General features: G+C 50.6%; 1 protein-coding gene across 4 annotated transcripts in view; it reads right to left on the minus strand.

The window, feature by feature from the left end:
* LOC143436791 (ena/VASP-like protein) overlaps positions 1-15021 on the minus strand; it is a 122995-nt gene that overhangs the window by 7783 nt on the left and 100191 nt on the right. For all 4 annotated transcript variants that reach the window (XM_076921207.1, XM_076921208.1, XM_076921205.1 and 1 more), the window contains exons 4-8: positions 7913-7976; positions 7025-7083; positions 5587-5810; positions 4942-5063; positions 322-382 (exon numbers count right to left, since the gene is read on the minus strand). In XM_076921207.1, the coding sequence (XP_076777322.1) occupies positions 322-382; positions 4942-5063; positions 5587-5810; positions 7025-7083; positions 7913-7976 (530 nt within the window). The remainder of the gene's footprint in view (positions 1-321; positions 383-4941; positions 5064-5586; positions 5811-7024; positions 7084-7912; positions 7977-15021) is intronic.

The following is a 15021-nucleotide window of genomic DNA, read 5'->3' on the forward strand; positions in this document are numbered from 1 at the left end:
TATACCCAAATCCCTTTGATGTGGCCTTGGTATGCTGGAGCGTCATGGTCCCGAGCTCTGTGGGATTCTCTAAGTACTCCTGGTGGCTGGAACTTTCCTGCCTACTTCTGCTTTCCCTGCTGAGTGATGGCTCCAAGGGTCTGGTCAAAACAATGCTCAGGAGATACAGGCCTGACTGGGCCTGCACCACGAAGGGATCCCTGTCCCTCCCTCACAGCGATGTCCAAACCAAGCACCCAGCTTCCAGGGACCTCACTGGGAGATGTGCCCACAGTGGAGGCAGGCCTGAGGGTATAGGCGGCTGGGTAGAGTGGTGCCTACCGTTTGGCTCTCATCTTCCTTTCTGTCAGCAGGCTTGTCTGTCTGGGAGGCTGCCTTTCTCCTAGATGTTGGGGAGAAAAAAAAAAACACACACACACACACACACACACACAAATCAGCTTCCCAAGGTTTCCCAGTGAACAGGAACTCTGGGCTGCCTCTATAGTCACACATGGTTCCCTGACAGACTGTGTGTGGCTTAGGTTTATATGAACAGGCCACTCAGTTAGGCACCCTTCTTTCATGAGTCAAGGCAGTGGGGAAGGCTTCCTGTGCTCACCCACGACCTAGATTCAAAACTGGTCTGGGCAGAAAGTAAGCACTTGGGGTGTTTCTTTGTTTGAGCTGGTGTTGGCCATAGTTTCTGAGGGAGAAACATGGTAGTGTTTAGGTCCCCGAGGGGACAGGGTTACTCAAGGCCTGTTGATAGACTGGTAGGCTGGACCACAGTCTGTCTCTTTTGGTCAGAGCTGTGGGAAGCTTCTGTTGCAGCTGGCTGGCGAGGAACCTCAACTCTAGCATTATGGCACATTGGGGAAGATTTTTTTTCTTGCAACACTTCTGTCTTGGACCTCAGTTAATCTTGTCACCCATTTCCAGCCTAGAACCCCTCTAAGGAGCATCCAGGATTGCAGCAGGGCTGTTCTATACCAACTCATACCCATGAATCGTCTACAGGACTCAAACTTTACTAGTGCTTCCTGGTCTCAACGGTCCCCTGCATCTGCCTTCCTCCCAGGTGTAGACACAGGCCTCGTACTTCCAAGTGCTCCGGTGCATTTTCAATTGTGAGGCCTCTCAGAAGCTGAGGTGAGCAGCCTGCAGGGGTAAAGGGGGCCTGGTATGCTGAGGAGCTGTCTCTGGCTGCCAATGGCAGGGCTCACACAAGCTGTCTCAGGACAGGAGGTCATGAAAGAAGAACAGCAAAACAGCTTTAGAACCCATGCAGTGTGACCCACCCGTTAGCCTAACCACGATGGCCGTGCCGAGCCCCGGAGAGGCTGCTGTGGAGCGGTGCTCTGCTTGTGGCTGTCACAGTCACCACATCCCTCATAATCCATGAGTCCTGGAAAACTCTAAGGGGCGTCCTGCCCCTCACTGGGCAGTGTCACTGGCACTCACAGTAACAGTGATTGAGCCTTTTCAAGCTTTGCTACTGGAGCAGATTAGGGACTCAACCACCACCCTTAGAAGGGATTTAGAGATGGAGATTGTTAGTGGCCTTGGGGGGATGATCTGAAGGTCAGAAAGGAACACAATAGCTGAGCTAGGAAATTTTTTTTTTTTTTTAAGATTTCTTTATTTATGTATATGAGTACACTGTAGCTGTCTTCAGCCACACCACCAGAAGAGGGCAGCAGATCCCATTACAGATGGTTGTGGCCACCATGTGGTTGCTGGGAAATGAACTCAGGACCTCTGGCAGAGCAGTCAGTGCTCTTAACCACTGAGCCACCTCTGCAGCCTGAGTTAGGGTGTTTTTGGAGGTCAGGGAATAAGAACCAACGGCAGCCTGACTGGTACTAGCCATGTGCCTCTTCCTTCCTAAAGCTGGCTTAGTGAGCAAGGGGATGACTAATTTCTTGTACTCATGTTTGCCCTTAGCTTCTTGATATGACTTAATAAAAAAGTCGTTCCTGAGTAGATGCACCCTGAGGATTTAAGTAAAAATGACTGATTGTTTTTATATAAAAGTTTAGATTTATGATTCTCTTAAGAGTTTATGATTACTTTTTAAGATAAATACTAATTATTTCTTTGTAACTGCAAATTGCAGCCAGTAAGAGAAACTGGCTGAGAAAATGATTTTGCTTGTTTATATTTTGATAATCTATAACAAGTTGCTTAGTTATAAATGTAGGTTCTTGGGAATAACTTGTTTTGTTTTTCAAACCTGTTTAACTTGTACTAAGTAAAGTTTCTTCACGTGAGGGTACTGAGGAACATGCCTTTTTATGTCTACTCAGTGTAATTGATCATTTAATGAAAAACAGAACTTCATCACATTGGGGTTTTGTACCCTTGAAAGATTTCATTGGGATATAAATTGTGGAAGAAAAAACCAGAAAAAATAGTTGTTGGAGCTTTGTTCCATCTACCTAGTGTGTGTGTGTGAGTGTGTGTGTGTGTGTGTGAGTGTGTGTGAGTGTGTATGTGTGTGTGAGTGTGTGTGTGTGTGTCAGTGTGTGTGTGTGTCAGTGTGTGTGTGTGAGTGTGTGTGTGTGTGTCAGTGTGTGTGTGTGTCAGTGTGTGTGTGTGTCAGTGTGTGTGTGTGTGTGTGTGTGTGTGAGTGTGTAAGCATGTATATATGTGTGTTTGTGTGGAGTGTCTGTGTGTGTGTGTCTGTGTGAGTGTGGGAGCCTGTATGTTTATGTGTGTGTTTGTGTATATATGTGAGTGTGTGAACATGTATATGTATGTATGTATGTGTGAGAACATGTATGTGTTTCTCACTGGCCCCAGTAAATCAAGCTTTGTTTCCTCAGAGAAAAGTCTGCTGAATGATCGATCAATCAATCACTGACTACACCCGTCTCAGTTCTCCCTGACCCGTCGAAGGTGTCCTTTCCTAAGTTATTCCTCCCACAGACCAGGACCAGTAAGCCTCATTAATTCTATCTCTGTATTTCTTCCCACTCAGACCTATCTTAACTGTCACCTACTCCATGGCAGCCGTCATCACCTCTTCTTGGACGACAAAGGTCTCTTCACTGGTCTGCCCAGTCTCTTTACCCCATGATGCCCACTGATGCCCAGAAGCCATGTTTCATCTCTTAAAAACAGAGGGATGCTTTGTGTAGAGTGTGCCTCAGTGGTAGTCATTTGCCTAACATGTGAGAGGGCATGAGTTCTATCCCAACACTGTAAAATCTGACAAACAGACAACTACAGACCAAGCCACTCCAGTCTACACTGGTAAGATTCAGAGGCAAATAAATGCCTGTGACAAGCTGTCCAGAGAGCAGCTCTCAGTAAGCGCTCGCCCCTGTGACTTCTCCATTGGTTGATCCTTGCAGACTGTGCAAAGCGCATTTGCTGTTGCAGTGCCTGGACCCCACCTCCGACCCCCACCCCAACCCCCAGCACCTGGCGACTGCTTGGCTCCTGGCAACTCTAACCTTTTCCTGTTTTTAGAGAGAAAGTGTAATCCCTCTCAGTTTGGGCTACATCATCTAAGCCAATCTGTTAAGCTTACTGGTCATAGGTTCCGGGAAGGTGCAAACATTTTCTTTTTAAAAATCTTTTCTCTTGTTATCTGAAGGCCCATTCACCTCTGAGTGTTCTGAGATCCAACTGGGCAGTGAGGTACTCTTACAGCCTCCTCTCCAGCCAACCTCCTACAGTCTTCTACATGTGCTGGCTTCTCAGCTTGTGCAGATGGTTGAATCCATCTGCTAACCTCAGCCCAGAGAACCGCACTTCTTTAAGCTGAGGAGAGGTGGAGCCTCCTCTGTGAAGCCCATCGCTTCCTCCTGCAGGCCTTGACATATGGTTCTGTGAAGGCTGCTTACATGTCTGGCTCCTGCCTTGGCAACTTCTATATGCCTAGACTATCCAGGAGGCCTGGGGAGGCGAATATTTCCTACAGACAGGCCAGGTTCTGGCCACCATGAAGCAGCACCCTGGCTGCCTGCACTTCTGGCCCCGTCTCCTCTCTCCATGTTCACAGAGCCTTCCTTTTGGAGTCAAGAAGCTATTTTAGGACCAGTGTGGCAGGACCAGGCCTACAGTCCTCACTGAGGCTCACGAGCCTCAAAGGTGGAAGGGACTGAGAAAGCAAGTGGCAGGGCTCACACAGCCATCTCTTCATCTCAGGACAGGTCTACCAACCTAGTCATGGGGAGAGCCCTCTGCTCAGTGAGGGCAGGGTGAGAGGTGGTTTGCTGAAGTGAAGGGTACCTGGCCTGCCTACCCTGCCAGGAACTCCTACTCATGGCACTACTGGAGCACCAGGGAGCAGGCCTCTGCTGTGGCTTTCTCTGTTCTCAGGTGCAGACTGCTGGGATACCAGGCCTGTCCCTGTGCTCTCCGGGTCTCCAGGTCAGCCACAGCCTTAGGACCAAGTCAGCATTCCTGGTGCTAGGTCACATTTAAGAGTGACAGAGTGGGGTTGGAGAGATGGCTCAGAGGTTAAGAGCACGGGCTGCACTTCCAGAGGTCCTGAGTTCAATTCCCAATTACAACATGGTAGCTCACAACCGTCTGTAATGAGATCTGGTACCCTTTTCTGGCCTGTGGGAATACATGCAGACAGAACCCTGTATACATAATAAATAAATGTTTTAAAAAAAGTGACAGGGTAATGTCCTATACAGGCTAGAACTATACCTGTCAGGATGAAGATGAAATATGCCCAGAGCTAACCCTAACAGATGACCTATCTTCTCCCATCTCTTTGTGCAGTTCATCTTATCTTTGATTCCTGCCCCATCCTGTGATGAGGCTGATGGACACCTGCCTCCACAGTCTCTAAGGAGCTGTCTAAAACTGTGGGAGTGTGCTGTATTTGTTTTTCTCTCAAGTGCAGGGGTGCTGTTCTAGGCCCCCTGAATGTGTCTTAGCAATGACATTCAGCTGAGGACAGTCCCTTCGAAGGCCTCTAGGGGTCACTGTACCCACCTCTTAGCCAGCAGCTTGTTCATTTCCTCCATGAGGCCTCCTCCACCTCCCCCACTGCTTGCCCGGTTGGCATCGGACTTTGAAGTCCCACTAGGACTGGAGCCTCCAGATGCATCTTCTGGCTGAGGTGAAGAAAGAGTGTGTGTCACATGGTGGTGGGAGAAGAAAGATCCTGGAGTGAGGGGCTACTAGTCCAACACTCTAAAGTCCACAGGAAACCAGGAATCTAGGGAGGCTCAGGGACAGACATGGTAAGTCCACAGGCATGAGTCCTTGCCAACGCCAGTTAGTCACATGGGAGGAGGGAAGCAACTTTCAGGCCAGAGACATGCATCAGATCAGAGCACTCCGTTATGACCGGACTTATACTCTATGCAGCTCTTTCCAAGAGCATACATATGCACCAGGGGTGGGGAGCTGAATAAGCAGGAAGCAAATTCCCTGGAAAAAGTAAGGCAGATTCAGGCAGCTTGGAGCTGATAAAGTGCTGGCCCTGTTTACTTGTTTAAGAACTGGCAGAGAGCTGGCCAGCTGGGCCTGGGGAATAGTGTTTTGCTCAGTGTCTCACAGGTGAGGGCAGGGTTAGAGATGCTTTCCTGATGTGTGAAGGGTGGCTGGCCTGCCCACCCTGCCAGGAACTCTTACCCGCTGCACCCTCCTTAGCTTGGCTCCCGCCAGAGCAGCTGCCAGTCCTGATGTAGAGCTCTCATCATGGTTGGTCCCCTGGGCTCCTCCAACTGGCAGTGGGGGCGGGGGTGGGGGAGTAGACCCTGTGGGTGGAGGTGGGACTGGGGGTGGAGGTGGAGGTGGTGGTCCACTACAGGAGAGGGTGGCTGTGGATGAAGGATGCCCAGGGGGGAGAATGGGCCCTGAAAGGCAAAGGGGAGGAGTCAGTCTCCAGCACCTAGGGGTGTCCCTCTACTGCTTTCATTCCAGGTCCTTCAGAAGAATGGAGGGCAGCTTGCTCAGAGATGAGATGCCAAAGAGTTTGTCTATCTCAGGAAGGCCCTACAGAACCCACCCCATTATGGTCCCTCCCGATCCCAATCTCCCAGCATCAGGTGCTGGCTAGACTGGCATATACTGGCTTCACCCCCTTGAGCACAGCAAAGTTCCTTTTGCTGCACACATGCTTCTCCTGTGTGTGTGTGAGTGTGTGTGTGTGTGTGTGTGTGTGTGTATGTGTGTGTTGCTCAAAGTTCCTTTTGCTGCACGCATGCTTCTCCTGTGTGTGTGTGTGTGTGTGTGTGTGTGTGTGTGTGTGTGTGTGTGTGTGTGTGTGTGTGTGTGTGTGTGTGTGTGTGTGGTTCCTGGAAGAACCTTTTCCATTTTAAGTACTTGGTTCCACCTTAGACACTGACTGAAGTTGGTCTCAAGATGTAACTGGGACTAGTACTTGGGGTCTCTAAGAGGTAAGGAACTGTGGGCCCAGAGATGGCCAGGACTTTGGGTCAAGGAACCACTGAGTTCTGGCCTCCACTATGCACCTAGTCAGGCACCTCAAGTGAATCAGGAACTGTGCCATACACTGAGGAAAACACCTCAGGGTGCTTATGGTCTAGTAAGGAGAGCCAACAAACCACAGAGGTGAACACAGACAGACTTGTGCTGCAAGGCAAGCTCTAGTAAAGTAGGTACAGGAAGCCTGTGAGACCTGAAGTTCTTGGAAGACTGCCCTAGAGAGCTAGGAGCAGACAGGAGAGGAAGTGTCAGGACAGGTGAAGGAAGCAGTGGTGAGCCAAGGGCATGGGCTGTGTGGGAGGGAGAGAAAGGAGAAACTAGTGCTGGAGCAGAAATGGGAAGGGAAGATGCCTGGAGGGCTGCACGCCAGAGCTGTGTCTCAGGGTGACGGGACACGGTGTTAGAGCAGACTTGCTCAGGACTGACAGGGGCCTGGGCAGCGGAGCGGAAGTGCTGTAGCAGCTGAGGGGTAGTACACCCATGTGTAGGGTGTCTGGAAAGCAGGTAAGGCTGTCTGCCACAAGCAACACAGAACTTGAGGAAGCACTGAACAGGGTTCTGTGTGAGTCCAGGCCTCTGGGGCCATGTGGACGGCAGCCGGAGGAAGGAGAGTCTCACCTACCTGTGGCCGAGATTCTTCTCTCCAGAGACTCTTGGCGGTGCTGCTGCTCCATTACTTGTCTGAAAAGCAACCAGAGCAGACACCTTGAGCTCTCTGTGCCTGTGCTCCCACGTTTGAAAGCTGGTTCTGTGGTACTGCTGAGAGCCACAACTCTGGGCTCTGTGTGTGTGGAGGCAAAAGGATTACTTTTTTTTTTTTTCTTTTTTCTTGAGAAAGGTTGTCTCTCATTGATCTAGAACTTAGCAAGTAGGCAAGGCTGGCTGGCCAATGAACACCAGGGTTTCCCTCTGCTTCCTAAACTCTGGTATTCAAGTGGGTGTGCCACGTCTGACTTTTAAAGAAAGAAAAAAAAAAGTGGGGGGCTCTAATCAGTGCCTTGCAAGCATGTCACTGGCTGAGCTACCTTCCGGCACCCTGAGCTGCCTCCTACAGAGATGGAGACAGATGGAAGAGGACTGGCAAGCTGGGACACACTGAGCAGGAAGCATCTCAGAGAAACCTGTGTGACTCTCTGGCCAATTAGATTCACTCACTGGAGTGAGTGGGATAATGGGTTCACCTGGCTGTTTGGAGCCACTGTGGAGGCTTCAATAGATGTGCCCTCAGGAGAAATGCAAGACATGCCTCATTCTCATCTGCCATCAGAGGGTGCCCTGGCACTGCAGGGTTACTAGGCATGCTTCAGAGGGGTTTAGGGAAGTATGGGTTGGCTGACCATGGACCTGTCTCCTTAGTCTGCAGTGGCATGTGCAGGTGTTCTCTGTTGCCCCAGATGCCAGTGGATACCTGAACGTGCTGGCCTCAGCTCTGTGTGTCTAGGGTAGCTGAAGGGTGATCCTGGCTCTACTGAGAAGCTTTCAGGTAGACATCTATGGGACATGGGGTTACCTTCTCTGGATGTCCATCTCCTCAGGAGAGGGGCCATTCTGCACCTGACGCTGTGTGGAGGGGCCTGTAGGGAAGAGATGCAGAGTGGAAAGTCAGCAGAGGGAAGAAAGGCCCCAACTAAGAACTGTAATGGCACATTCCACTCCTCCTGACCTCAGGAGATGCCCCAGCCTTCCTTTAAAAGTGCCTATGCAATCTCTCTCTCTCTCTCTCTCTCTCTCTCTCTCTCTCTCTCATTCACCCTTTCTCTCTTCATTTCCTGTGGCTCCTCCCTCTGAAGCACAGTGGAATCCAAATTCTGTTGACATCTCTCTGCTTTTCTTTAAACAGCACTTGCTGTGTCTGCTCACTTGTCACTGTCTCCTCAACCCCACCACCAGTGTGAAGACTCATGAGCTCTGACAGGTTCTTTAAATGAAGGACTAATACCTACAGCTGGTGAATATAAAGGCCAGATTGTACCTAGGAACTACACAAGTGTGGGGTGGCCCCTCCTTGGACCTGCTACTCACACTGGGAGTCTAGAGCTTGGGTAGAGGCAGTGAAACGCTGCACAGCTCTCTTTGTTCTGGGCCACCGTGAAACCTCCTAGGCCATACCCACTTTGGACCTCAAAGGACAGGAGTCCCACTGCAGAGCCTCCTGTCCTCAGGAGGGCTGGTGCGGGACCCGCGTCAGCATGCTCTGAGGCACATTTAAAGAGAACTCCAGGCTGCAGCTCCAACCTAAGAAAGAGCTGATTATTTCCTGGGGGCCAGTGTACATCGCTCCTTCATGAGTGTACTACAATCAGTGGCTTGTGCAAAGAGTTTTGTTTCCACCTCTGGGTGAAGGGAGTGTGAATCTACACCTCAGACAGCAGGCAGTCTCTTCAGCCTCCTACTTCCCAGAAGCCCAGGGTCTTAGTGGTCTTCCTCTTCTTGTGTGCAGAAAATGTTATTTCCTATGGGAACCTGATCAGAGCAATTCCCAGACTACATTTACTTAATCTGTATTTCAGCTGTAATTCTCACACAGCTAGGAGAGTGTCCATGAGGGACCACTAAAGAAGCCAGGCCCAGGAAGTTAGGTGACTTGCTCAAAGGCTGTGCAAGAAGCCGAGCAAGACAAAACCTGCCAAATGTCTCTCATTCTCAAGTTCAGGCTCAGCATGACATCAGTCAGACTGGCTTAAAGAATGAGATGGTGGACTCACATCCCACCTGAAGAACCACAGGCTGGCCTGTCCCCCGATGGTGCACTCAGGTGAGACTTGTGTCACCTGAAGAGCCACAGGCTGGCCTGTCCCCTGATGGAGCACTCAGGTGAGACTTGTGTCTGCACAGTAGAAAGGAGTTGCCTGACCCCCGCCTCACTCACTCTGGTGAAGGCAGGTTTCACAATGCCTCAGCCCTACATTCTGGGACTCTGCTCTTAACCCGGCCAAGGCTGAGGTGGTTTAAATGAGACGTTTTCTCCATAGCATTGGCTATGTGAACACCTGGTCACCAGTTAGAGGTGCTGCAGGAAGCATGTCACTGGGGCGGGCTTTGGGAGGTCACAGCCTTGTGCTGCTTCCAGTGTGCTCTCCTCCTGCTGCCACTCCTCCCCACCATGACACACTCTATGGCTCTGGAACTGGGAGCCAACGTAGGTAAGCTTCTTCTGCCTATAGTGTTTTCTTACAGCAGCAGACAGGTAACTAATACTCAGGCCTTAGGTTCGTGCTTGAACAACTGAACTCGCCCCCGTCTAGACTGTGTTCCTCTTTCCAGAGGCTGGGTTCCTATTTGGTTCCACCTTATGACTAAGACCCTGGATGCCTGGCCCACACTGGCTGCTGCAAGGTCTGCTCAGCCACTGGCCTGGCGTGGTTACTGTTGCTTCTTCTCCTGTTAAGACACTCTGATGGTAGCTATGCTCACAATATTCCACTGTCATACACTCGGACTTCTCAGTCTGTATGCTGGCCCAGACTCCCAACACCCTCAGCTAACCTGATGCCACAGACAGCTGAGGAAGGCCATCGGGAGCCAGTCCCTTCCAAGCCTGGAGCTCTGTCCTGAACAGGAAAAGATGCCCCTGTATGTGTCAGGCCCTCTTTCCTATCTGCTGTCCTGCTGTGCCATGGCAGATTATGACAGAAGGGCCAGGGAAGAGGCTTGTTTTTCCATAATGGTTTCTGGTTACCTGAGAAGCCCCCGACAACAGCCCACTTACAGAGGCCTCTCCAGCAAGGCAGTATTTCTTTAGTGGGAGTAGATGTCAACAGGAAGGCTCAGTCCATGACTGATGAGACACTCATCTGTCCTATGCTGAGCTACTGCAGATAACTTCCCTTATGGCTGTAACCACAGGCCAAGCTGGTGGACTCATGGTGTCACCTCTTGTCTCCTGGGCTGAGCTGTGACCATGCAGCATGAGGGGTGAGAAGAAGAATGGTCCCTGTTCCCTGACCCCCTAATCTACCTTCTACAACTCAGTACTTAAGGGTATTTTACTTTACTTTATTTTATTTTATTTTATTTTATTTTATTTTGGTTTGTTGGTTGGTTGGTTGGTTTTTCAAGACAGGGCTTCTCTGATCAACAGCCCTGGCTGTCCTGGAATTCACTCTGTAGACCAGGTTAGCCTCAAACTCAGAGATTTGCCTGCCTCTGCCTCCCAAGTGCTGGGACAGAAGGCATGCACCACCATGCTTGGTCTTATGGGCATATATATATTTTTTTTTTTTACAAGATTCATTTTATGTTTATTTATGTGTATGGGTCTCTGTATGTGTTCCATGAGGATGGGTGCTCATGAAGGCCAGAGAGGTCACTGGATCCCTGGGAGCTGGAATCAAGGGTGGCTGTACGGGGTGTGGTTCAGAAGCTAAAGTACTTGCTGCACAAGCCTGAAGACCTGACCTCTAGCACCATGTAATGCCAAGAGTGATGCAGAGGCCTGTAACCCCTCTAGGGCATAACTGGCACCTGTAAGTCCAGCCCCACAGTGGGCCTTACCCCTGGCAGCAAGCCAGGCAAGAGGCAGAAGAGAAGAGATGGGACCACCTCCCAAAGGCCTTCATCTCAGAACAGAGAGACCTGCTAGGATAGAGGCTGAGCCTAGGGTGAAACTGGAACCCAAATTTATCTGCTTCAAGCTGTGACGGTTCTTGGGAAGGACTGACTTCTTGATGTTGGGAAGGTCAGCTTTCTAGCCTCAACTACAAGTGCCATTACTCACTCACACTTCCCAAATACCTGGCAAATCAGAGGATGTCCTTTAACCTTGAAGGTCACAAGGTGACCATGACAGGAAATAAACAAGAAGAGAGTGAGGGGGCTATCCCCACCCATGGGACCACGGGAAGTAGCATGACGGGAGGAGAGAGGAAGCTGGTTGGAGAGGACGGAGCAGAGAATAGCTGGAACATGGTGGGAGACAGGAGACTGACTCCCTCTGAGAGGGAGTTCAGCACTGGTGGGGCAGAAGCACACCGAGAATCCACTGGAGTTGACAGGCAGGTAAGAGCAACCTCCTGCACCCTTCACAGCATCTCCAAGACTGAGTAAGCTTGCTGGTGGTATATGCCTTTAGTCCCATGTACTGGATCCTATGCAGGGCATCCTTCTCTTCATGGCTGAAAACTGTCTTGTCAGAACTGTGCCTAGGAGTCTGATGGGATTAGAAGGGGTGTTGTGTAGTGGACCAAGCTCTGCTCTCCCAATCCTCCCACTAGTCCTCCACCTCACCTTTCAGCCCCTTCCCATTCCTGCTGTACAACTGTAGGATGCCTACATTTACAGACGTCTCCTCCAGGGGGATTTTATTCACTGTATTTATTTTTGACCTTTTGAGACAAGGTCTCACTATGTAGCTCAAGCTGGTCTTGAACTCTTGGCCTCCTGAGTCTTTGTTAGATTAGTCTTTGCTGGGTTTGCCACTAAGTAACTAAGACTTCCTTCTTTGTGCCTCAGTTTCCTGTACACAGGAAAGATGGAGAGAAGGATCATTCATCTCCAACCCTCTCGCCCTGCCTGTGGTTCTGGGGATTAAATCTGGGACAAGTGCTTTGCCATTGAGCAACAGATCTACTCCAGCCTCCAAATATCTACAATTCAAAAGGACAAACTATACCAAATTATTAACAGTGGGTATCTTAGGATCGTGTGCGTTTCTCCTTATTTTGAATTATCAAATTATGCATGAGTAGCAGGTACCACCTTTGGGACAGGTAACAGTGGTTAAAAGTCCCTCCAGTCCCTGCCTGGGTGTCTTGTATAACTATATTCTGAGGTAGGCAGAGGAGGCAAGGCTGACACCTGCTCCTAACAAAGGCTCTGTTCTCTCCCTACCCACCCATGACACTCTGGACAGCAGCCCCAGCTGCTCTGGGACAGAGCCAAGGCTAAGTTTCCGGCTCGCCTCGTTAGGAAAGGTATCTCCTGGGCTTCTGAAAAGATGGAACCTGAGATCCCAGGAGTGCCAGAGACAAAGAACCCGCACCCGCTCAGTGAGGTCTGATGTAATTTCTGGCCAGCGAACGACAGCTGCCTGCTCTGAGCTGGGCAGCAGCCCAAGCCCTCTTGAGTTGCTCTCTGCCTCCCTTGCTACCATCTTTCTAGCTGCTTGTGTTTCCTCTTTCCCTTCTGGCTAGAGACTAGGCCCTTCCGTCTGTATGGGTGCTCTTCCAGCTGCTACACAGACAAGTGTCTATGTAAGAAGGGAGTCTGTGACCCTGGGTCTGGCCACTAGAGAATTACCTGGTCCAAGCCATGTAGGAATAGGTAGGAGGACTGGAACTGGCTCCCAGGACGATGTCCCCCAACCCATGACCCTTCTAGCATACTCATACTACCCTCAGCCCTGGTACGCAGACACCTCCACATCCATACTTACAAAGCAAAGGCAGCTCCCGTGTCAGGCTCACCAATGGACAAATGCTTGACTGTCCCCACCTTCCACATTTGTATTTTGAGACAGGGTCTCACAGTGTAACTCTAGCTGGCCTGGAACTTGCAATATAGATCTGGTCTGTAACTCACAGAGCTCTGCCTAGTCTCTGGCACAGCAATTTAGGTTCCTGATGGCTAATGGCCACTGGCTGCTGTGCTCAGATCACATCTTTGCTGGCTGGTCTCCTACCCCTGGTCCTCCAGCAACATTCCCTCATTCCTGAGCCGTGGCAATGACTGGGCAGTTACAACTCAGTAACTACACCAACAGATACTATCTGGTCCAAGAGCACAGGCTGCGACAGCCCTATTACATGGAGGGTCTCTCTTATAGACAGGGAGACTGCTTCCAAGAAGAAAGAAGCCCAGGCCGCACAGAGAAAAGCGCTGACCAGCCTATGTCATTGAGTTTTAGAAATAACATGCAGAGGAGAGGACTTCTTCTGACTGTGACAGATGACAGCTAAAGACCTGGTGCCAGTGAGTACTCCTCTCTGGTCCCCTACCCTTTCCTTACATGGAAGGATCCTGAGACCCAGGGAATAGGTCAGCAGTCTGCTCAAGGTTATATCCACATCAGAGTCAACACACAGCCAGAATCCGGCCTTTGGTTCACAGGTCAGAGCACCCCACCCACAGGCTTGGCTTGCTCAGGTGATCTCCTTAGGCAAGCAGTTCTTCTAATACTATTTCACTCCTCTTTCCTAAAAATTCATAAAGAATACAAAATTAATCTTAAAATGAACCTCAAACAGAATTATAGTAACCATCTACTATATTTTTGTGGCTTACAAAGCATTTTCATATCACTTTGGGGGATTAATTTGCTTAATTCTCCAATAGGATGTATTACTTTTCCTTTATAGCTAAGGAAACTTAGACTCAACTTGGGAAGGGAGGACATCTTGTCTGGAGTGATCAGGCCTCACTGGGCAGTGCAACTAGAGCAGGAGAGTCCAGGCCTCCCGATGCCAGCTTGTCCTGTCAATTTTGTAAGGACCCTAGACACAGGGGGGGATGCTCTCCCCAGGATGCAGCACTCAGCCCTCCTACCCCAGCCCCAGCAGTTGGGAGAGAGGAGTCCCAGGAGGAGCAGGAAGGAAGGAGAGAGCTCCATCACCTACAGGTCACTCTGCAAAGCACGGTGCAGTCACAGTGGCAGAAGCAGAAGCAGTGAAAGGTCCACTCCCTGCTGACCATTACCGGCAGAGCTCCTCCGCACAGTCTGCAAGGTGCCTTGCGCATCCTGGCCACTTACCTCCTCTTCCTCAGCCGCCTGGCTGGTGCAGTGGTAACTGATATGCTGTCCTGTGGGCAAGTGGGCTTCACTTTGTCAATCTTTAATGAAGCTTCCCAGCTAACCTATCAGAACCCTCCTGGCTACCTGATTCCAGCATGCTGCATGGGCCCCGAGGGACTGTGCAGACCCCTTGCAGCAGCAGAGCTACCGGGTGTTTGTCCAAAGGGACCTCCCAGCCTAGCTCTCTTCTTACTCTGATGGAAGCAGGGATGAGTGCAGGAAGAGGGGACAGGTGAGCAGGCAGATGAATTCCTGAGCACTGGGCACTTTTGCCACTGTCTCTTGCCCAGCTCTCCTTAGGCCTGTGGTCCCTTGTCGCCATGACATTTGGCTTTTCTCTTCACTTGCTCCTTCTATTCCTAAATTCTTTCCCAGCCTTACCAGCTCCAAGGTGTGTAGGACCGCCTCCTCAGCCTGCCAGTAAGCATCCATCTCAGACTGCACTGCCACTCCTGCTGTCCCCAGGCAGTGCCACTCACTGCACTCTGCCATGCCTTAGTGCTATCATACCAGTGGGTACAGTGACAATGTATTCTGTGTGGCAGGCAGTTCCTGCTCCTGTTGTGCCCTGGTTCACAACGTCTGGCTCTGCAACTGCTATAGTTGTTTCTTCAGGGTGTGACATGAACAGTGCCTTCCAGAGCACAGCTGGCTGTGATGGCTACAGAAGACAACTTGTTGGCAACTATGGCCACAAGACAGGCAAGACAGTGACACCAGGTCCATGGGAACAGTAACAGGCCCTGAGATGCTGGACATCCCTTCCCCCTGCCCCATAGCCGCTCCTGCTCCACGGGGGTTGTGCATGGTAGTTTTAACTATCAACTTGACACAACCTAGAACCCTCCAGGAGAGTCCCGCAGGCGTCCAGAAGAGGAGAAAGCTGGTCA

The sequence above is a fragment of the Arvicanthis niloticus genome, chromosome 23 (assembly GCF_011762505.2).
Source record: "Arvicanthis niloticus isolate mArvNil1 chromosome 23, mArvNil1.pat.X, whole genome shotgun sequence".
NCBI classification, from domain to species: Eukaryota; Metazoa; Chordata; class Mammalia; order Rodentia; family Muridae; genus Arvicanthis; species Arvicanthis niloticus.